The 23,689-nt window shown below is 40.0% G+C and overlaps 1 protein-coding gene and 1 long non-coding RNA gene across 28 annotated transcripts in view; one reads left to right on the plus strand and one right to left on the minus strand.

The window, feature by feature from the left end:
- Window positions 1-729: 729 nt before the first annotated feature.
- On the minus strand, window positions 730-1,884 carry LOC116543171. The gene is made up of 2 exons (XR_004265504.1): window positions 1,393-1,884; window positions 730-823 (listed from the first exon to the last, which is right to left on the minus strand). It is a non-coding gene; the product is annotated as an uncharacterized LOC116543171 (long non-coding RNA).
- Window positions 1,885-1,929: 45 nt separating this feature from the next.
- CAPRIN2 (caprin family member 2) overlaps window positions 1,930-23,689 on the plus strand; it is a 50,447-nt gene continuing 28,687 nt past the window's right edge. For 7 of the 27 annotated variants that reach the window (XM_032268546.1, XM_032268547.1, XM_032268548.1 and 4 more), the window contains exons 1-5: window positions 1,934-2,132; window positions 3,303-3,518; window positions 5,746-5,808; window positions 17,460-17,546; window positions 23,293-23,531. In XM_032268546.1, the coding sequence (XP_032124437.1) occupies window positions 3,342-3,518; window positions 5,746-5,808; window positions 17,460-17,546; window positions 23,293-23,531 (566 nt within the window). In that variant the 5' untranslated portion in view covers window positions 1,934-2,132; window positions 3,303-3,341. Of the gene's footprint in view, window positions 2,203-2,362; window positions 3,519-5,745; window positions 5,809-17,459; window positions 17,547-23,292; window positions 23,532-23,689 lie in introns of those variants that run through there. The other 20 variants (XM_032268553.1, XM_032268554.1, XM_032268551.1 and 17 more) reach the window with 11 other exon arrangements.

A 23,689-nucleotide genomic window follows, 5' to 3' on the forward strand; every position in this document is an offset into this window, starting at 1 on the left:
AGTCACCATTATAGCCTTATCACTTACTATATAGCAAGTGCTCAGTAAACATCTGTTGAGTGAATGAGTGTATTATTCTATCGCTGATTTGAAGCAACACTTTTTTTTATCATATTTCAAATACAGTTATTCCTTGCTAAGCTTGGAGGTGGCATTCCACAAATACTGCTTCACAGTTGGCAAGACAAATCATGGTGTTATAGAAAATAGGGAGTAGGAGAGGGTAAAATAAACCAAACTCCTGACAAAAGTTTTGGGAACATGTGCTTTCAAAGTAAGCCAGACTTAATGGTTTTAAAGAGCTCCTCTAGCAGAAAAGCTTTTATCTGAATCATCTTTTTAACTTGTTCAGAACACACTGCTTCAACGGTATCTACTGTGATATGTTCTCCTATAAATAAATGTCACACTATATTTACACAGACTGTACCTTACTGGACTTGAAATTTAATTATTTTTGCTTTTGCATTCTTTCGTGATCCATTTTTATAATCTGTGAGAAGTAAATCTGTATAGATTTATTCATTTAGGAGAATATCCATTTAGTAGAAAATTCAAAATTTATGACCATATCTATATGATCCAAGGGCTCCTTTTTGCCTGATGAATTAGAAGGCAGATATTTCATGATTAATATGACTGAAAATACTATTTTTAGGTTCATCATTAGCTTGGGCTACAACTTAGTCTGTGTTCTTTGTGTCAACTCATTGATTCAACAGTGTGTCCTTCACATTTTTTCTTATGGCCACTTTTTTTGTGTGTCACCAAGGGTGAAGGCATAACCTTCCTCTCCTCATGTGCAGCATCTTCTGTTCTTTCTCTGGTTATAAACAATGAAAAAAGGGACAATCTAGTATTTCTCTGATCCTTAAGAACACATAAGGGATTCTGAAATTCAAAGTTAAAATGCAGCATTAAGATACATTATGTCACCAGGGAGCGAAAAGAACACAGATTATAGATGGCAAAAAAATGTATCAAGTAATGTTAAAATTAATTTTGTGTAAAGTTGACCAAAGCTTTTAAAACTATACCTTTGCTTCCTTATTATTCTGAATTTTCTCTGTTCTCTTGCTAGTCTCAATATTTTTTATCAGAGCATCAGGGGCAGACAGGACCTAAACAACTCTACCTGGTGTAATAACTAAACACATGTTGGGGCAAGGTATTGCTAAGTGTGTTTGTGTGTTTCTCATTTGGTATCAGAAACATCTTCCTTTCCTTAATAAACTTTTATGTATTTCCAGACTTTTCTCTCAATTTTTTGTAACCTTAAAAAGATTTTTACCCGCTTTCTCTGCATGCCAGTCAATTACTGTGTTTCACATGAACAAACAATACAGCTTGAATAAACCCAATCCTACTATTGCAGGTTGCAAAGTCACCCACCTACTCCGTTTTTATGGCGATGCTGATTTGGGGCATTTTGCTCTTACAGGCTGAGTCCTCTGTCTGTGAGGAAACGGTGGGTTTTTTTCCCCATCCTACTTTCTGAGAGGCAAAGGCGCCCCTGCGACTTTCAGGACTGCCCAGTGGGGCTACGACAGCCTCAAGCTCGGCTTATCTGGCAGTTCGGCGAAGGGCGCGCTGTCCTGGAGCGATTGGAGTCACCTGTTCAAGGTCGCGAACCCACCGGTGCCGCCCGCAATCAGCCAGGTCCAGCAGGGCTGCGCGGTTTCCGGCTTGCCTGCGCTCGGCGTCGCCTCGGCCTCACCAGGTGCCCGGCAATCTGCGCAATGGCGGGGACACCGCGGCCTCTCCCGACCTACCGTCAGCCCAACCTGGGCCCGGAACTAACGCCCCACCGGCACAGGCAGCCGGACGCGGCCGGGAACGGGCACCGGAAAAAGGCGGTGCCGGGGCGGCCGGGGGCGGGGCGGGCCGCGGGGTGCGGCCTACAAAAGCCACGCGCGGCGCAGAGGGCGGGCCTAGGGGCGAGCGGCGGAGTCGACGGAGTGTCTGGCGCCACTGAGGCCGCGGGCGAGAACCGGGAGGGGAGAGGGAGGAGACAGGAGGAGGAGACGCGAGTGCGGGGTGGCGCCGGTCCACCTCCGCAGCGCTCCTGCCTCCCGCCGTCTTCGGAAGGCGGGGCCAGGCTGCGGCAGCGGCGGCCTCAGCTGCCGGGGGAGGTGAAGTCGTGCTGCGGCGGCCTCGGTCGGCGCGGCGGAGGGAGGCTGCCGACCCGGCGAGGGTGGGCAGGTCTGGGTGGCCGGCGCCGCGGCAAGGTGGAGGGGCGGCTTGGCATCCCCGGGGCGGGGCGGGGCTCCCGGGGTCCGCTGCCGGTGCTTTTTTCTCCAGTTCAGCCTCCGCAGGGGCCTTGCAGTAGCCGCCTCCGCGTCCCCGGGGCTGCTGTTGGAAGGGCGGGGGTCGGTGCCTGCGGGGCTCTGCGTGGCCGCTCGGGAGAGGTACTCTTTGCGCAGGCTCTCCCGGAGACTTGAGGTGGGGCGCGCAGGCATGCATGGGGCCTGTTCGTCCTTGTTTTGGGGATGATCCTAAGGGGAGAAAGAGGGATACTTTGGGTGCCTGGAGTCTAGGGACGGTTACCTACGTGCGCAAGGGCTGCTGATTAGGGCAGGGAAGGCTCGCTAGAATGAGCTCTTAAACTAGTTGGGTGTAAGCGTTTATGGGTTGGTCTAAACCAAACAACCGAGAATCAACGGGGGGTGCCTGCAGGTTGAGAGAGTACCTGGCTGCAAATGTCCGGTAGTGATGGATTGCCTTGTAGGCCCCAGAGCAATCAGGGGAGTTAGCATTCTTATTCAAGAAGCTGCTGGTTCACTTAGCGCTGTAAGAAGGGTGTGAGTTTGGGATTTTCTTTCAAACATTCAGGGTTGAGGTTGGAGCTGGTGGTGAGGGATCATGTAAAGAGGTTTGAGTGGCTGCCTTAGGTCCTGGGGTGGAAAGCTTATTTTGGTGTCACGTGTCTATGGGAATTATTAAGAATGTGGTGTACCCTCATGAGAAGAGCTCTGAAGCCATTGCTGTTCTTCCTCCCTGTGTGGAAAATCGAATTTCTGGAAACATCCTCTGTGTTGGAGATTTTGCATATGTAAAGGCTATCCTTATTGGCTAGTGGCACAAATTAAAAGTAGGATGGAAGTACAGTAGTATCTGAAGCATTATTCGGTTTCGAGCTCACTTCTGTGGAAAAGAATTTTAAGGCAGTGGTCTAGACTTTCCAGGGAAGTTACTGCTTGGCTGTGTCCCTCTAGTCCTAATTTTATACTTAACTTTCCCCACCTCCTTCAGCTTCATCTGTTTCAATGGTGCAACTCTCTTCATCCCCTTTTGGTTACCAGTCACCTTCAGGCCACTCAGAGGAGGAAAGAGAGGGGAATATGAAGTCGGCCAAGCCCCAAGTGAACCACAGTCAGCATGGGGAAAGCCAGCGGGCCTTGAGCCCCCTGCAGTCTACTCTGAGTTCTGCTGCATCTCCTTCCCAAGCATATGAGACCTATATTGAAAATGGACTCATATGCCTTAAACACAAAATTAGAAACATCGAGAAAAAGAAGGTAAGATTTTTTTTCTTCCAGCCCTGTATGTGCGCGTGATCTTAAAGATTAAGGAGCTGACATTTTTCTTTCAGAGCTCGTAAATGTTCTTTACTAAAGATTTGACCTTAGTATTTAACTGCCTTAAACAAGAAGGCTACATCTTGGAAGCATTTGTTTTTCCAAGATGTTTCATTTGTCAAAACAACTGAATAAAAATATTCTTCATAGTAAAATTATTCTGCATGCTGCTGTTGAAATACTTTAAGAGCTAATTTAGGTCAGATTAATTCCTTATGTAGTATGTTTCTTTTCATAGATGTGTTAATAGCTGATTTTTTAGTTTGTTTTCCTTGTGACTTTCTGCAGCAGTTGATACTGCAGCATAACTGCTGCAGTCGTTGGAAGGTTTAACCATGGTAGAACTAGAAAGTGTTTTACCACTTACTTTTGTGTAGTTAGGTGAGGATTAAGATTGCTAGGTGAAAGCATTGTAGTCAGCCTTATAAAGAGACCCAGGAGTTATAATCAGTCTAGCTACAGTAAATGCTGATGTAAAGATCTAAATCTTTTCTCATTTCCTGAGTCATGTAGCTTGTGAAACAGACTGCACGTTGCTTTGTTGTGTTATGATTCTCTTCTGCTTTTGGACAGGTGAGGTTGAGTGACTGTCTGGACCTATGTGTTCTTAAATGCTTTTGTGCCAAGACCTAGTTAAACCTTAAAGCTGCTTTTAATGGAGGGGTGAGAACAGACTCTTTAGAGTCTGGTTAACTCTTTCTTTTCTTTTTTTTATTTTTTAAAGCTAAGAAAGTGGTAAAGAAGGGCAAGTTGCTAGTAACTTCCCTGTAGCTCTCCCCATTTATCTTTTTAAGGCATGCAGTTGATCACAAGTGTGATAAGGTGAGTGTCAGGTCAGCACAAATTCCCCATCACTATGATAAATGATCAAAGCAGGATCTATTGAGGAAGCCTCCCTCAGGTGGAGGAACTACATATATGTATACTTAAGCTCTCTTCTAGCTTACCTATAATTTAATTTAATTTTGAATACCTATCTGATGGTACCAGTACTTTTGTTTCAACCTTCTGGGGAAGAATTTTGCAACTAAAGCCAATACAGGAGGGGCCTAAAAAATGCTTTTAGAATACCATAGTGGGGCCGGGTGCAGCGGCTTATGCCTGTAATCCCTGCACCTTGGGAGGCTGAGGTGGGTTGAATCACCTGAGGTCAGGAGTTCAAGACCAGCCTGGCCAACATGATGAAACCCTGTCTCTACTAAAATTATGGAAAAAAATTAGCCCAGGCATGGTAGCGGTCACCTGTAATTCCACCTACTCAGGAGGCTCAGGCAGGAGAATCACTTGAACTGGGGAGGCAGAGGTTGCAGTGAGCTGAGAATGTGCCACTGCACTCCAGCCTGGGCAACAGAGTGAGAGGCTGTCTCAAAAAAAACAAAACAAAACAAAACAAAAAAACCCAAGAATATCATAGTGGGTTTATGTCATTATTATGGGGCCAATAAGTGCAATTTGTTTTTCATAATTTCCTCAATGATAAAATATAATATGAAAAATAACTTCAAGATGAGCCTACTCTAATGATAGACAAGAATTCTTTTATGTTTCTGTACTTCCAATAGGAGTTTCCTTTGGGGAAAATGGTGCTTAATTCAATGGGTAACTGAACTAATAGTTTAAGCATGAGATTAGAGTAGGACTTTCAACCTCTACACCATTGACATTCTGTACTGGGTAATTCTTTGTTGTAAAGGGCTGTCCTGTGCATTTTAAGATGTTTAGCAGCATCCCTGGCCTCTAATCACAATAATACCTCTCTTCCCCCTCCCAAGTTGTGATAACCAAAAATATCCCCAGACATTGCCATATATCTTTGGGGGACAAAATTGCCCTTGTTGAGAAGCTACTGTGTTGAGGACTTGTGATTTACAAGGTAAGTTCAGAAGGGTTAAGTAGTCTAGTTTGTTATTAATAGAGTCCATTAAGAGAAAATAGTTTTTATTACTGTTTAACTTTTGTGATTCCAGACTCATGATTCTGTGTATTTTTTACTCCCCTGACTGGAACTCATCTACAGTTGCTGCATGCCTTATAGTAAAATGATAGTCTTGCAGATTGATAGCTTACTTCAAGGACTTTGTTTTCCTAGAGACAAGGTCTGGCATTTAGTTTATTTGCTTCTGAATTTTTTATTGGATTATAGTAGATACAAATTTCTCTTTTGTAGCTCAAACTGGAAGATTATAAGGATCGCCTGAAAAGTGGAGAGCAACTTAATCCAGACCAGTTGGTAAGTGGCTTATGATGTCTTGGTCAGACTTAACTGGTTTTCTTTTCTTAATAAAACTCTACATGGACTTAGTGAGACCAGAGACTTGATAGCGTGCGTGTGTGCGTGCACGCACACACGCACACGCACACCAAGTTAAAATCTGTTCAAAAGCTTTTGTTGTCTGTGCCTGTTAGATCTCAGATATGACTTTTTTTCTGTTGACTAGAAGATGGTATTTATGGGGGTGTAGATTGTTAAGCAGGAGTGAAAGTGTAGAATGTCACTAAGAGTTAACATATAGATTTAAATTAAACTTATGCCAAGATGGACTGAAGGAGAAGAGAAGGGCATACTCTAGCTTTCAGCAATTCACTGGTATATTCTAAACTTGACATCTTTCTGCTCTAAAATGTGAAAGAATATTTGCTGTAGCTTACCTCAGTTTTCTCTGGCTGCCTCACTTTAATTCCTTTCATGGTCTCTTCCTACTTTTCTATCCTGGATTGTCGTGTCCCCTCTCAGGAGGCATGTTATCTGATAGATATCCGGTCTTAAAAAAAAAAACTTACTATATACATTAGGCTATTGTATTTTTCCCATTGGTTAACTTGCCAATGATATACCTTGTAATTGCAAATTTTATGTAATTTGTGAAGGAGAGTTTTTGCAATGTGGAAAGAAAACACTGCTTTGTGGATATTTATCATTTTGTCTTGATCATGTCTCCTGGCTAAGAAGGGACACATTTATTTGAAAATTATTTTATCTTGTTTGTGGGTCTGTTGTCTTTCTGTTTTTCAACTAAAATTTTTGGGTATACATCATAGATACTGGCATTCAAGGACTTTCCCCATTCCATATGACTCCTCTTCACTGACCCAGAATTTTTGTGATGTAGTAAGTTATAATTTTGCTGAGGCACAGAGTTGAATTGTGTGAGCTCTGTGAATGGTGTGCTCACTTAGCTGGGGAGAAGACTTAGCTGGACGTGCAGCATTTCAACACAGCTTTGTTTTAAAGTCATGGTGTGTTCAATAACTCTTAAAATGATAAAACTTTGTGTGTGTGTGTAAATATTCTTGAATAAAGTGCCCTGTTACAGTTGTGCTCTTTATTGTTGAGAAACATTGGGAGAAGGGGTTGGAGATTGATAGTTCCAATGGTAGCTCTCTAAGAAATGGTAAGGACATGCTATATTCATTGCCCCAGCCAGGCAAACTTCATTCTCAGTGCTTCATTACTGTCTTTATAACCACATGTTGCTTCTGTAATAAATGTATGGACTTTGATATCTGGATTAATACAGTGACAACTACCCAATTTATATTGCCAACAGATAAGTCCTCTGAATTCAATATTTCTTTGTCCAGGTGCCTGTCTGACACTTTCTAATTTTTCCCTGTTCCCCAAAACCTGCTCCTCCTCTAATCTTAGATGTGTCAGTTGATGGCTTAATCAACTAGAAGGGGTTGCCAAAAATCTTGGAGAATTTATTTCCTTTCTCCTCATACCTCACATCCAGCTCATCAGCAAGTCTTCTCAGTTCTCCCTTTAAGGTAAATCAAGAAACTGACCACTTCTGCCATCTTCATCCAGCTGTATCATCTTTCATCTGCATTATTTATTATAGTAGTAATTACTCCATCCTCACAGGTTTTTCTATTTCTGCCCTTTCCAAGTCTGTTCTCAATGAAGTAACTTCAGTGATCCTGTTCTGATGCAAGTCAGATGGTTATTCCTCTACTCAGAAGTCCCGATTAGTTACCATCTTGTGGTAAAGTGTCCTTATTGTGTCTCCAGAGCCCTACAGAATATCTTCCCCACTTCCTTTGTCATATTTACTCCATTTCCTGCTCTTGTTTCCCTCGCAAGCTCCATTCTTCCTACTTTAATGTTACTGCTTCCTCAAACATCCCAGGCACACTTCTGCCAGGGCTTTTTGCACGTGATGTTCCTACTGGTCAGGATGGGCTTTCTCCAGATGTTTAAATGGCTCAATTCCCAACCTCCTTCAGCATGTTACTTGAAGGTACCCACAGTAAGATCTGTTCTTACCTTACTATGCCCCCACTTCCCCATTCACACTGCTTAGCTCCTTTCCTTGCTTAATTTTTCTTAATAGAAGTTAGCACTTCTCTGACAGGGTATGAAATTTTATTTTGTCTCTTTGCTACCCTTACAATGTAAGTTCCATGAAAGTAGGATTTTGTCTGTTCATTGCAGTATTTCTAGTGCATAGAATAGAGCATAGCATGTAGTAGCTATATAAAAATATTTATCACATACAGATTTACTAAGTATAAAATGAATGTAAGGTCTTTAGGTGTAGCTAAGCATGTAGTTTGTGGTACTTTTGAGAAATCACACCTCATACAAGCAATATATAAGGTAGAAGATTTAGAACATGTAGGTAAGTCAGAAGAAAAAAAAATAGCTATACCTCAGAGATATTGTGGGTACTGTTTCAGACCACCATGATAAAGTGAATATTGCAGTAAAGCAAGTCACACAAATTTTTTGGTTTCCCAGTGCATATAAAAGCGATGTTTGTCCTGTACTGTAGTCCTGTACTGTAAGTGTGCAGTAGCACTGTCAAAAAGAAGGTACATACCTTGATTAAAAATTACTTTATTGCTAAAAAGTGTTAATGATCAACTGAGCCTTCACTGAGTTGTAATCTTTTTGCTGATTGAGAAGGATCTTGCCTCAGTGTTGATTATTGCTGACGGATCAGGATGGTGGTTGCTGAAGGTTTGAGTAGCTGTGGCAATTTCTTAAAAATAACACAACAGTAAAATCAGCCACATCAATGAACTTTTTCTTTCATGAAAGATGTCTCTGTAGTATGTGATGCTGTTAGATAGGATTTTACCCACAGTAGGACTTTTTTCAAAATTGGAGTCAGTCTTTTAAACCCTGCTGCTGCTTTATCAACTATAAGTTTATGTGAAATTCTAAAGGGTTTGTTGTTATTTCAACAATGTTTATAATACCATTACCAGTAGATTCTATCAAGAAACCACTTTCTTTGCTCATTCATAAGAAGCAGCTCCTCGTCTGTTGAAGGCTTATCCTGAGATTGTGGCAATTTAGTTATATCTTCAGGCTCTACTTCTAGTTCTCTTGCTATTTCCACCACATCTGCAGTTACTTTACCCACTGAAGTTCTGAACTCCCTCAGAGTCATCCATGAGTGTTAGTCAGTTTTTTCCAAACTTCTCTTCATGCCGATATTTTGACATCCTCCCGTGAATCACAAATGTTCTCAATGACATCTAGAATGTGAGGAATCATTTCCAGAAACTTTTCGATTTACTTTGTCCAGATCTATTAGACGAATTACTACCTATGGCAGCTATAGCCTTATCAAAATGTATTCCTTAAATAAGAAGACATGAAAGTAAAAGTTACTCATTGATCCATGGGCTGCAGAATGTATATTATGTTATCAGGTATGGAAACAACATTGCTTTCTTTGTATATCTCCATGACAGCTCTTGAGTGACAAGGTGCATTGTCATTGATCAGTAATATATTTTTTTTTCTTTTTTTTGAGACGGAGTTTCGCTCTTGTTACCCAGGCTGGAGTGCAATGGCACGATCTCGGCTCACCGCAACCTCCGCCTCCTGGGTTCAAGCAATTCTCCTGCCTCAGCCTCCTGAGTAGCTGGGATTACAAGCACACGCCACCATGCCCAGCTGAATTTTTGTATTTTTAGTAGAGACGGGGTTTCACCATGTTGACCAGGATGGTCTCGATCTCTTGACCTCGTGATCCACCCGCCTCGGCCTCCCAAAGTGCTGGGATTACAGGCTTGAGCCACCGCACCCGGCTGATCAGTAATATTTTTAAAGGAATCCTTTTTTCTGAGCCATAGGTCTCAATAATGGGCTTAAAATAATAGTAAACACTGCTATAAAAAGGCATGCTATCATCCAGGCTTTGTTACTTTGTTTATAAACACAGAGTGGATTTAGCATAATTCTTAAGAGTCTTGGGAGGCCGGGCGTGGTGGCTCACGCCTGTAATCCCAGCACTTTGGGAGGCCGAGGCGGGTGGATCACGAGGTCAAGAGATCGAGACCATCCTGGTCAACATGGTGAAACCCCGTCTCTACTAAAACTACAAAAAATTAGCTGGGCCGGGCGCGGTGGCTCACGCCTGTAATCCCAGCACTTTGGGAGGCCGAGGCGGGTGGATCACGAGGTCAAGAGATTGAGACCATCCTGGTCAACATGGTGAAACCCCGTCTCTACTAAAACTACAAAAAATTAGCTGGGCATGGTGGCGCGTGCCTGTAGTCCCAGCTACTCAGGAGGCTGAGGCAGGAGAATTGCTTGAACCCAGGAGGCGGAGGTTGCGGTGAGCCGAGATGGCGCCATTGCACTCCAGCCTGGGTAAAAAGAGCGAAACTCCATCTCAAAAAAGAAAAAAAAAAAAAGAGTCTTGGGATTTTCAGAATTGTGAATGAGTATTGGCCTTAACTTAAAGTCTTAAATGGCATTAGACCCTAACAAGACAGTCAGCATGTCTTATGAAGCTTTGAAGCTGGATTGACTGATCATCTCTAGTTATGAAAGTCCTAGATGACACCTTCTTTCAATAGAAGACATTTTCGTCTGCATTGAAAATCTGTTGTTTAGTGTAGCCAGCTTCATCAATTATCTTAGCTAGATCTTCTGGCTAACTTGGTGCAGCTTCTACATCAGGACTTGTTGCTACATCTTGTACTTTTATGTTACGGAGATGACTTCTTTTCTTAAATCTCATGAACCAACTTCTGCTAGCTTCCAACTTTTCTTCTACAGCTTCCTCACTCTCTCAGCCTTCACGAAATAGAGTTAGGGTCTAGGTGGTGGTGGTGGTGGTGGTGGTGGTTTTTTTGAGGTGGAGTCTCGCTCTGTCACTCGGGCTGGAGTGCAGTGGTGTGATCTTGACTCACTGCAACCTCCGCCTCCTGGGTTCAGACGATTCTCCTGCTTCCGCCCCCCAAGTAGCTGGGATTACAGGCGCACATCAGTTTGCCTGGCTAATTTTTTGTATTTTAGTAGAGATGGGGTTTCACCGTGTTGCCTAGGCTGGTTGCCAACTCCTGAGCTCAGGCAGTCTGCCCGCCTTGGCCTCCCAAAGTGCTGGAATTACAGGCGTGAGCCACCGTGCTGGGCCTGCATTAGGTTTTGACTTAAGGGAATGTTGTGGCTTGTTTGATCTTTTATCCAGACAACTCAAATCTTGTTCACATCAGCAATAGGATTTGTTTTCTTCTTCTTCATGCACTCACTGTAGTAGCATTTACACTCCACACAAGCTCAGCCTCTTTCACTGTTAACATCTCTCATCAGAGAAATTCATTCTTTACTTTTTTTTTTTTTTGAGATGGAGTCTCACTCTGTCACCCAGGCTGGAGTGCAGTGCACAGTGACTCACTGCAATCTCTGCCTCCCAGGTTCAAGTGATTCTCCCGCCTCAGCCTCCTGAGTAGGTGAGATTACAGGCACATGGCACCATGCCTGGCTAATTTTTGTATTGTTTTAGTAGAGATGGGGTTTTACCATGTTGGTCAGGCTGGTCTCGAACTCCTGACCTCATGATCCACCTGCTTTGGCCTCCCAAGTGCTGGGATTATAGGTGTGAGCCACTGCACCTGGCTACATTTTTTTTTACTTTCTATGACCCTACATTGACACATCATCATCACCCAAAGTTCGTATGTTAGCGTTCACTCTTAGTGCTGTACATTCTATGGTTTTTGTTGGTGTGCGTGTGTTTGTTTTTAAGAGACAGGGTCACTCTCTCTCTCTCTCTCTCACCAGGCTGGAGTGCAGTGGCGCAATCTCATAGCTCACTGCAGCCTTGAACTCTTGGGCTCAAGTGATCTTCCCACCTCAGCCTCCTGAGTAGCTGAGATTACAGTTTTGAGTCACAGCACCCAGCTCTATAGGTTTTGTTAAATAAAAATGTATCCACCATTTTAATATCATACAGAATGGTTGTACTGCCCTAAAAATTCTCTGTGTTCCGTCTACTTATTAACCAATTCTTTAGTTGTGGTTGTTTTTAATATTGTGGCCGTGTTTCTACAATACGTGGTCTTTAAGGTTTGGTTGAATCATTGTGTGAAACTCTCTGTGCTTGGTTCTCTTTGAGGTGGAAGCTCTTTGAAAATATTCTCCATTTTTTTCTCTGGAAATTGATTTTGTTTAGATTTCTTTTGGCATCAATTTTTAAAAGCTTTTCATTGAAAATCACCATTTCATTCAGTTTTAAAAATTTATTTGCATAGATTAGGGCCAAATAGTTTTTAATAAAAGTTTAATATAGCCTGTGTCTGTTGTTACTTTCTAATTTTCTGTGGTTTTATTTCCTCAGTTTACTCTTAAATTGTCTAGGGGTATATTCCACCACCACCTAAAAGCAGCTTGGGACTTACTTTATTGTACTTTTTTTTTTCTCCCAGCTTTTGTGTTTTTTGGTTATTTGCTTTTTCAAATGGTGAAAATTTTCTAAAATTTCTTGAAAACTGAATTTTCCTTCAAGCACTGCTTCAATTGTGTTTGATTTGATACTGTATTTTCAATATTATTTGTGATCAGTTTTATATTTTTAGTTCTTTAACCCAACAGATACTTATAATATCATAAATAAAACTTGTAATGCTCTGTATGGTTCTTGCAGCTTCTTTGAAGTAGTAACTCTTAAGGAATCTGTCAAAGCTGAGCTACATAAGATTTTTGTTAAATCAGTAACATACATTTCTCCTTTCAAATAGTAAAAAGAATGCCTAATGAAGTTGTTTTTGGAGTCACTTTAACTTGTAACAATTTAATGTAACTTTATAATTTAAAGGATTTAAATTGTTACATTTATAACTTTAGTATGTTTGGTTCAGATCTGGATTTGAAATGGACTGCTGAGATTCAAGGGAGTTCTCAAGCAATAGGCAAGGGGCACTTGCTGTCTTTGGCTCTACCGAAGTTTTTGTTGTTGAAGAATTAGAATTTGGTATCCATTTTTTGCTGCTAAACTGTGATCCTATGTTATATTTAATATATCTATAGTAAACTCAATAAATAATATAGAATCTTTTCTCTTTTGTAATTCCACTGCTATTGACCTAGTCAAGGCAAGCCACCTAAACTTTATATAAGCTTCCTAGTTGATCTTTGTCTTGAGATCTTACCTTCAACTCACCAGTCCTATTGTCTGTACTTTCCTTTTCTTGAAACAGCTCTCAATATATGATTCTTCCAAAAGTTTTAAATTGTTCAGAATCTTGAGTATATTTTATACTCTCTAAGATCATCTGAACTATCTTTTATTCGTTCAACAAGACATATTAAGTATCTACTCTAGGAGGTGCTGTACTTACTGTAAGGATTGTAATATCTAGGGGGCACATGTGATGCCTAGATATCACATTTGTCCCCTACTGACATCTAGGAGGAAGAGTGGGACGTAAGCAAATACAGATATGATGGATGTCAAGAAGGTGAAGTACAGGATGATAAGGGATTCTAATGTAGGATCCAACCTAGTCTACAGAGTTAAGGCCAACTTCCCTAAGAAAGGAAGAACTTCAGTTAAGACCTAAAAGATGGGCCGGGCGCGGTGGCTCACGCCTGTAATCCCAGCACTTTGGGAGGCCAAGGTGGGTGGATCACGAGGTCAAGAGATCGAGACCATCCTGGTCAACATGGTGAAACCCCGTCACTACTAAAAAATACAAAAAATCAGCTGGGCTTGGTGGCGCTTGCCTGTAATCCCATCTACTCAGGAGGCTGAGGCAGGAGAATTGCCTGAACCCAGGAGGCGGAGGTTGCGGTGAGCCGAGATCGCGCCATTGCACTCCAGCCTGGGTAACAAGAGCGAAACTCCGTCTCAAAAAAAAAAAAAAGAAAAGACCTAAAAGATGAATGACATGTAGCCAGTGAAAGCGGGGAGGAAGGAAGAAGAGCAGAAGGCTAGGGAAATGCTTGCATGTGTAAAGGCCCTGAGAAGGAACAGATTTTTGGCTTTTTACAAAGAGCCTTTTTCAGAAACTGGAAAGAAGGTCATGTGGATGGGTGATGAAACTTGAGGATATAGGTTGTTGTATACCATTTGAAAATTGCTTTTTCCCAAAGGCATCAGAAATGGTATAGATATGTTTAAGCAGGGAACAACAACTACAGATTTTTACTTAAACATCACTTTGATTGCAGTGTGAAGTATGGTTTGCAGATGGTTTATGGATGTAAGGAAATTAGAAAAGAGTTGCCTGTAGTCTAGGTGAATGATTATGGGAGCCCTACTAAGGCAATGGCAGAGGGACTTGAATATAGTAGCTGAATTTGAGAGGTAAAATCAGCATGGCTTGGTAACTGGATGTAGGAGTAGAGGGTAGAGCTGACAGTGGTTTCAGGTTTCTTGCTTGAACACTGGATGGATGGCAAAACCATTTATTAAACTTGGGAGCATGGGGGGCAGGAGGTTTTGGGAGGGTGGAGTAGGATAAAGACTCAATTTTGTACTCTTGATTTTATTGTGCCTGTGAGACATCAATGTCTGGTACCAGGTGTGCAGGTAAATGGGTCGAGTGTGAAGTTTAGCTGTTAGAAACATCACCTGTATGACTGCTACTTGAAATCTTTAGAGAAGATAAGACTGTCTTGGGTGAGAGTATAGAAAACAGAGTAGAGAAACCTAGGACAGAATCCTGAGGAATTCTGACATTTAATGTTTGAACAATAATGGCTAAAAATACAGAGTGCTTATTAGGGTCAGTCATCATTCTGAGTGCTTTATACATATGCAGTCATTTAAATTATACAGTATCTGTTAGGTAGATTCTATTACTCCTATTTTACAGGTGCTAAAAACAGGTGAGAGTAGTTAATGGAAAATTTGCTAGTAAATTAGCAGCTGGAGAAATGGAAGTTTAGTGTTAGGAAAAACAAGAATGTTTGTAGAGCAGGAGTGTGCCTTTATTTTGAAGGCTGCTAGTAAGTCAACAAAATGAGAGCTGTAAAAGATCCATAGATTTGAAGGATGGCATTGACAGTTGTTAACTTCAGCTAAAACAGTTCTGGTGGAATGGCAGAAATGGAGTTCAGGTTGATGAGGTCTAAAGAGCTGGAAACTGAAAACACTTGAAATTTGTCTAAGGCTGGAGGGAAGTAGTTGTCACAGAAGAACTTTTAATTTTTCTTATTTAGATTGGGGATAACTTTACCTTTTAAAATGCTGATTTCAGCATCAATAGAGAGGGAGCAGCTCTCTCTGCTAGAAGACATTAAAGAGAGAATCTTTAAGTTTTATATGAAGGCAGAATTCAGTAGGATCTAGGGCACAGGTAGAAGGGGATACCTTCTTCACTTAGTAAAAATGGAAGAATGAAAGGATAGGTCTACATTAGGTGATGGAAAGTTGAGGTAGTTCCCAGCTGATGCTGCTTTTCTTGAGTCAAAGTTAATACCATTCAGGAGTGGATACGGAGGAGTATTTCTTTATAGTTTTACATTCCTCTGAGGACTGTGTATCCTGGTAATGTTATCTACTCATTCTTGTTTCTGTAGCAGGAAAATCTCTAAACCTTTTTATTATAAAATAATGTGGCTGAGCCGGGCGCGGTGGCTCAAGCCTGTAATCCCAGCACTTTGGGAGGCCGAGGCGGGTGGATCACGAGGTCAAGAGATCGAGACCATCCTGGTCAACATGGTGAAACCCCGTCTCTACTAAAAATACAAAAATTCAGCTGGGCATGGTGGCGTGTGCTTGTAATCCCAGCTACTCAGGAGGCTGAGGCAGGAGAATTGCTTGAACCCAGGAGGCGGAGGTTGTGGTGAGCCGAGATCGTGCCATTGCACTCCAGCCTGGGTAACAAGAGCGAAACTCCGTCTCAAAAAAAAAAAAATACGTGGCTGAAACAATATATTCCATATAAGTTATAACACATAATAAAGCAAGCACCAGAACCCACTCTCAAACAGTATGTTTCCAACAGTGTTAAGACTCCTTTCTGGTGTGGTACTTTCTCTTTCCTGTAACCATGACCCTGAACTTTTCCCTTGCTTTTAAAAGCATTTTTTTTTTCACTGCCCTTAAATCTGTCAGAGTTGCTTTTTTGTACCTTATAATAAGCGGTATCATATCATGCTATATATTCTGCGGTTGTATTTTTCACTCATTATATTTAGTATTTTTGTATCAATGCAAGTGTCTGTATTTAATTTGGTTCTCTCATTTAGTTTCAGTCTGTGAATAAATGGATGCTTGAGGGATTTTTTTTTTTTTTTTTTTGGTCACTATGAAGAATTTTACTTTGAGGAATCTTATAGGTGTTATTGACAAACCGGAGTAAGATTTTTTTTTTTCCCATGGTATATGTCTCTTATTAGACTATTGGGTGTGCTCAGGATTAACTTCATAGTTAAAAATGCTGAACTGTTTTCCAAAATTATTGTACCAATTTATAGTAATACTGGTATTACATAGGAGTTCTTATTGTTCCATACCTTTATAAATATAATATCAGCCTATTTTTTTCAACATTATTAAAAAAATGTACTTAACACAAAGTAAACCCACTCTAACTTTACATTTCAGTGTTTATGGTAAATTTGTAGAGTTACCAAACTGTTAGCTCAATCTCATTTTACAGTATTCCTATAATCCTCTTTTTTGTCCCCTGATTTACTTTCTATCATTATAAATTTGTCTTTTCTTACATTTCACATAAAATGGTCTTCTGGATCTGGCTTATTTACTTAGCATAATAATTTTTAGGTTTATCCCTGTTATAGTATTTATCAGTATTTCTTTGGTTTCTATTGCTGGCTAATATTTCATTGCATGGGTGTACCACATTTTGTTTATCCACTTACCAGTTGCTGGATATTTGGATTGTTTTCGTTTTAGGCCATTATGCTGCTGTATGCATTTGCACACAAGTCTTTATGTGGACATGTTTTCATTTCTTTTGGGCAGATACCTTGGAGTGGAATACTTTACTATTTTAATTGCTGAGGCTTTATAATATGTATTTATCTGGTAGTGCAGGTTCTCCATCTTCTGTTTCAGATTGGTCCTTTCTCTTTTCCGTAGAGATTTGAGTTAAAGTCCCATGAAATGCTCCCCTCTTTTCTGTCAATTTTGTTCATCTGGGAAATTAAAAAAAAAAAAAAAAATTTGCTCCTTTAAATTTCCTGTAGGACGTTGCATATTGTTTGTTAGAATACTTATTTATTTTTGTCTGTTATAGGTAATTATTCTAAGTCTTTTCCACCATATTATAAATATCTTGAAGTTGCCTGTTCATCTGTTCAATACCATGCTACTGTGTAATACGTTTGGGTAGTGAATGACTATTAACAGAGAAATCCTATTGGCTCAGTGCTATTAAAACCAACAGGCTTCTCTGATCTTAGACTTTATAGATAGGATAAAATTAGGACTCAGATTTCTAATACAAAATTGAATTTCTGGCATTAGAATTGAATTTTTAAATACAACTTAATGTAACTTGTATTAATACTTTCTCCTTTTTCTTTAGACAAGTGCTTTCTTGTGTATGTATAGTAAATAGCTGTAAGGTCTTAAATCTCTTCTACTGTATTTAAGAAACACTTATTTTCACATATTTTGTATTTAAACAGTCAGAAAATTGATGTTTTCTTATCCTATTTGGTAGGAAGCAGTAGAAAAATATGAAGAAGTGCTACATAATTTGGAATTTGCCAAGGAGCTTCAGAAAACCTTTTCTGGGTTGAGCCTAGATGTGAGTATGTTTTCTTTGCTTTTTCCTGAAACCAGTTTTAACCACTGACCTTGGAGAAAATGTCCGTGTGTCAGTGTCTAATAACGGTGTTTGATTACCATTCATCTAATTTCTGCTGATATTTTATTGCGATGGAGGGTTGAGGGTAACTGTTGGAGAACTAGTTTTTTCGTATTTCCATAGTCTCAAGGGGGAACACAAATGGCATATGAATATGAGACATTGTGAATAAAACATTAGTTATCTAATGTATGTTATTTAATTATAGAATTAAATCATTGAGAAAGGGAATCAAAACTTTTGAAAAAGTATATTTATTAAAGGTATTTTAGAATATAGGCTTGTAAATTTGTATAAGATAGGCTTCTTTCACATTATTTAACATATGAGACAACAGAATCGGTAGTCTTTTTGAAAGCATGAAAATTATTAACAGGAAAATTAATGACATATGTTAAATAGAGTTAAATCTGGCCTTACTACTTGTTAGGTTCTCTATGTTGGCAGTCCAAACTTTATCTCTGATAAATTTAATCAGTAATTAATAAGAAATTTTAAATACTTTTTAATGAAGTATTCTTTACTTTTTCAGGATCTTAGCATTAGAAGGTCCTTTAAAGGTCATGTTTCAGCAATTGAGGACATTTTTAAATAAATTCATTCCTAGGGTGGAGAGCATGCCTCATAAGATAATCTCTTCTATTTTTTGGATATTTTAATTTTTAAAACATTTTAAAAATTATTTTCAGAGACAAGGTCTTGGTCTCTGACCCAGCCTCGAGTGCAGTGGTGTGATCATAGTTCACTGCTGGCTTATAATCCTGGGCTGAAGGGATCTTCCTGCCTTGACCTTCCAAAGTACTGGGATTACAGGTGTGAGCAATCGCTCTGGCCTGTTTTCTTTATAGTTAACTAGAATTCTGTCCTCCATTCCTCTGGTATCAGAAAAATTTTTCTAGGCTGGAGACGTTTAACCATCTTAATTCTTGGCTAAGAAGGATTACAAGAACGATTAGAAGTGTACTTTTATAATGTTTAAAATTTTCTGTTTTTGTCTTTACTCAGAGTTACCCAGTAACAATTTAGTTTTTCATTCAGGTTTATATTTTTCTAATACATGGTATTCTTTTCTTATTTTTAGATTTAAAAAGTTAGAAAAATGCCTACCTTTTGCCAATCACCTATGCAGTTCCACTTGGTTTTTACAATAGTCTGAGAAGTTGCTATAAATAGTCCCATTTTACGGATCAGGAATCTGAGACTCAGAGCAAAAGTAACTTATTCTTTCTTAAGAAAACTTTTAGGTTTAGGAGTATATGTATGCGGGTTTGCTATATAGGTAAACTCATGTCATGGGGATTTGTTGTATAGATTATTTTGTCACCCAGATACTAAGCCTGGGGCCCAATAGTTGTTTTTTCTTTTTTTTCTTTTTTTTTTTTTTTTGAGACGGAGTTTCGCTCTTGTTACCCAGGCTGGAGTGCAATGGCGCAATCTCGGCTCACCGCAACCTCCGCCTCCTGGGTTCAGGCAATTCTCCTGCCTCAGCCTCCTGAGCAGCTGGGATTACAGGCACGCACCACCATGCCCAGCTAATTTTTTGTAGCTTCAGTAGAGACGGGGTTTCACCGTGTTGACCAAGATGGTCTCGATCTCTTGACCTCGTGATCCACCCGCCTCGGCCTCCCAAAGTGCTGGGATTACAGGCTTGAGCCACCGCGCCTGGCCGGCTGCATGGCATTCTATGGTGTATATGTACCACATTTTCTTTATCTAGTCTGTCATTGATGGGCATTTAGATTGATTCCATGTCTTTGCTATTGTGAATAATGCTGTAATGAACATACACATACATGTGTCTTTATGATAGAATGATTTATATTCCTTTGGATATATATCTAGTAGTGGGATTGCTGGGTCAAATGGTAGTTCTGGTTTTAGCTCTTTGAAGAATCACCACACTGCTTTCCACAATTGTTGGATTAATTTACACTCTCATCAACAGTGTTTAAGCATTCCTTTTCTCTGCAACCTTGCCAGCATCTGTCATTTTATTATTTTTTAGTGACACCCATTCTGACTGGTGTGAGATGGCATCTCATTGTGATCTTCATTTGCATTTCTCTAATGATCAATGATGTTGAGTTTTTTTTCATCTGCTTTTTGGCCCCGTATATGTCTTTTGAAAAGTGTCCATTCATGTCCTTTGCCCATTTTTTAATGTTTATTTTTCTTGTAAATTTATTTAAGTTCCTTATAGATACTGGATATTAGTTTTTTTGTCAGATGCAGTTTGCAAAAGCTTTCTCCCATTCTGTAGGTTGTCTCTTTACTCTGTTAATGGTTTCTTTTGCTATATAGAAGGTCTTAAGTTCAATTAGTCTAACTGGTCAGTTTTTGCATTTGTTGTGATTACTTTTGGCATATTTGTTTTGAAATTTGAAATCTTAGCCAGTTCTTATATTCAAAATGGTATTTCATAGGTTATCTTCTAGGGTATTTATAGTTTCGGGTTTTACGTTTAAGTAAAAGGAACTAATTCAAAGTCATGTGTCCAGTAAGTGGTAGAGCCAAGATATGGCCCTAGATACTTTTTCTCTATACCATGAATATAGTGTCTTTTCTATTTTTTTCCTCTGTGATGCTGTAGTCTAGAGGTAGCTCCCAACTCACCAAATTTTGTTAATATCCATGAAACTAATTTTTCTTGCCTGTGTTTGAGATTTACTTTCATTTTAGGTTACATGATAAAGTACTTTGGAGGTTGCCTGACTGAATCAAGACCCTAAAAGGTGCTTGGCAGTACCTTTGAGTTTTTTTCTTTCTTTTTCCTGGAAATTTTTTGTAAGTTCCTCTTTAAAATTTTTATTTTGTCAAAAATGTCCTATCATAACCAGTTTTGTAGTTTGTGGAACATTTTCTTTTTTTCCCTTCAAATTAAAGTTGGAAGTCTTTTTTTTTTTTTTTTTTTTTTTTTTTTTGAGACGGAGCTTCACTCTTGTTACCCAGGCTGGAGTGCAATGGCGCGATCTCGGCTCACCGCAACCTCCGCCTCCTGGGTTCAGGCAATTCTCCTGCCTCAACCTCCTGAGTAGCTGGGATTACAGGCACGCGCCACCATGCACAGCTAATGTTTTGTATTTTTAGTAGAGACGGGGTTTCACCATGTTGACCAGGATGGTCTCGATCTCTTGACCTCATGATCCACCCACCTCAGCCTCCCAAAGTGCTGGGATTACAGGCTTGAGCCACCGCGCCCGGCGGAAGTCTTTCTTTTCAACCTTGTCACATTCTGCTTTGTCTTCATGAGATGAGCTCTGTCTCCTGGTAGGGATTCATCATTCTGAGTCTTAAGAAAACCAATTCTATCATTGAGTACTATTGATTGTGAATGCTTTACTACTTAGATTTTCCTTTCCAAACTGGTCCTCAGCTGGAAAAAGAGAACAATGTAACCCACCTTCCTAATTTCCATCTAAAGGAGAAATTGGCTGTATTCCATGGCTTTTCATGACATCTGATCATGATCTGGGGGACTTTCTTGACACTTAATTTTATTTAACAAAAATTTGAGGCCCTGTTATATGTCAGGCTCTGTGCTGAGTATTAGTGAATATTGGTGAACAGTAGATGTAGTCCCTGTCGTCATGGATGCAGATACAGAAAAAATAGCTAGGCATGGTGGCTTACATCTATAACCCTAGCCCTTTGGGAGGGGGATGACTTGAGTTCAGGAGTTTGAGACCAGCCTGGGCAACATAGGGAGACTTGATCTCTATAAAAATAAAAAATAAAAAAAAATAGTTAGGCATGGTGGCATGTACTTGTGGTTCCAGCTATTCAGGAGGCTGAGGTGGGACGATTGCTTGCGTACAGAAGGTTGAATCTGCGTGAACCTTGATTGTGCCACTGCACCCCAGCCTGGATGGCATAATGGCACTGTGTCTCAAAAACAAACAAGAAACCCAAAATTGCTTTGATAGGGGAAGTTCAAGGTGGCATGAGCCCATAAGACCACCCAATCCAACCTTGGAAGACCAGGTGAAGATAAATCTGTGATAATCATGTGATATAATTGTCTCAAGATGCCTTGTGAATCAGTTGCTTTTCCCTATACCATGATGAAACTCTGACCAAGAGAAACCCAGTGTCTTGGAGAGCTAGGAGTGCCACCTCCATCCTCTTTTCTTCTCTCAAGCAGGATCAAAGAATCCTATAGTTTTGGTGTTATTGATACAGTCTATACAGAGTTCTTGGAAAAAGCCTTACTGAGCCTTTCCCATCAGAGAAAATGTGCTTGCCCATGGCAACCTTCAACCAGTCTATTTCTCATTCTCAACATTTTATCCTTACTCATTATCTTTCTGTTCCCAGCAGTAGCACAAATCAAATTTACTATGTTCCTTCCACATCCCCTTGAAAGGGTTTAATTATGATACAGTGAATGTTTTTCCTGAGGTTTTCTCCCCTAATTTTAATCTGTTAGGATTTATGAACATCTCTGTTATATAATTTAAAATATTGATGCTATATCAAAGTACTTTGACCCATCGGTAGGAAAAAATCTTATTGTTTATTTTTGTATTCTAATCTTCACACCTTACGAAATAGCCAATATGATGGAAATGTTACAATCAGAAAGTCTATGGGGGGGGAAGATCTTTTAGGTTTCTTCATGGAAAGATAATACTTTTGAGTTAAATGGCAAGCCACTTCTGGGACTCTTGAATATTATGTCAGACTTTTAAGGTATTATAGTTCTGAGCTTTAGAGTAGATCCAAGGTTGTTCAATCTGCATACACAAATTTTTGGAGGGAAAACTTTTTTTTTTGAGACAGGATCTCACTCTGTTGCCCAGGCTGGAGTGTAGTGGTACTCTCACCACTCACTGCAGGCTTGACCTCCCAGGACCAAGCGATCTGTCTCCCACAGCCTCCTGAGTAGCTGGAACTATAGACACACACACACCATGCCCAGCTAATTTTTGTAGAGAGAGGGTTTTGCCATGTTGCCCAGGCTGCTTTTCAATTCCTGGGTTCAGGTGATCCACCCTCTTTGGACTCCCGAAGGACTGAAATTATAGGTGTGCACCACTGTGCAAGGCCTGAAGAAAAACCTAAGTTCCATTAATTTTCTGTATCTACAATCAGCTAAATATTGGAGGTTATAGCTCCATCCAGACTGACGGAGCAAATTATTATTTAAAAAATGCTTAATTTTACTTCTTAAAAAAAGTAACACGTTTGCTCTGGCTGGTTTTTGGCATTACATTTGGAAGACATTTTATGTCTGTTAGCTTTTCGATTCCTTATGCTTTCTTTGGTTGATTGAAAACTGACCATTTTAGTTTGAATATTTTTTCCCTTGGAATTTGAGATTAAAAAAAAACCCTAAAAGGCCCAGAAAGAATTGATATATATAAATGTGGAAGAGTAAAATATTGAAATGAATATGGATATGAATGATTCGGACTTCACTTTCATCATGGTGATCTTAGAGGTACTAGACACTCTGGATTTGAGAGTCAGATATTGGACACCCTTGGCCCTGGTTACCTGCAACAAACCAGTTTATTACTCAGTGACTTATTTAGCTCAAAAAGGAGACAGATTAAACTGGTAGTGTGACAGTCATGTAATTTGTCATCTCATCTCAGCACTTTTGGGTTTAGACTTTGTAGAACATTTATTGCTTATATGGGATGGTAGAGAATTGTTAACCTTAATTAGCCATTTGTTTTAACAGCTACTAAAAGCGCAGAAGAAGGCCCAGAGAAGGGAGCACATGTTAAAACTTGAGGCTGAGAAGAAAAAGCTTCGAACTATACTTCAAGTTCAGTATGTATTACAGAACTTGACACAGGAACATGTACAAAAAGACTTCAAAGGGGGTTTGAATGGTGCAGTGTATTTGCCTTCAAAAGAACTTGACTACCTCATTAAGTTTTCAAAACTGACCTGCCCTGAAAGAAATGAAAGTCTGAGGTAAGCTAATGAAAAGACTTTCCTGAAATGGAACACTTGACACTTTAGCTTTTTAGGGGTGTGTATTTGTGTATGTGTGTATGAGAGAGAGAGAGGGGGAGAGAGAGAGAGAGAGAGTGTGTGTGTGTGTGTTAGTGGGCTGGGGGGAGAGAGAGAGA

Source organism: Sapajus apella, unplaced genomic scaffold (genome assembly GCF_009761245.1).
Source record: "Sapajus apella isolate SASKATOON/1434 unplaced genomic scaffold, GSC_monkey_1.0 scaffold183, whole genome shotgun sequence".
Classification (NCBI taxonomy): domain Eukaryota; kingdom Metazoa; phylum Chordata; class Mammalia; order Primates; family Cebidae; genus Sapajus; species Sapajus apella.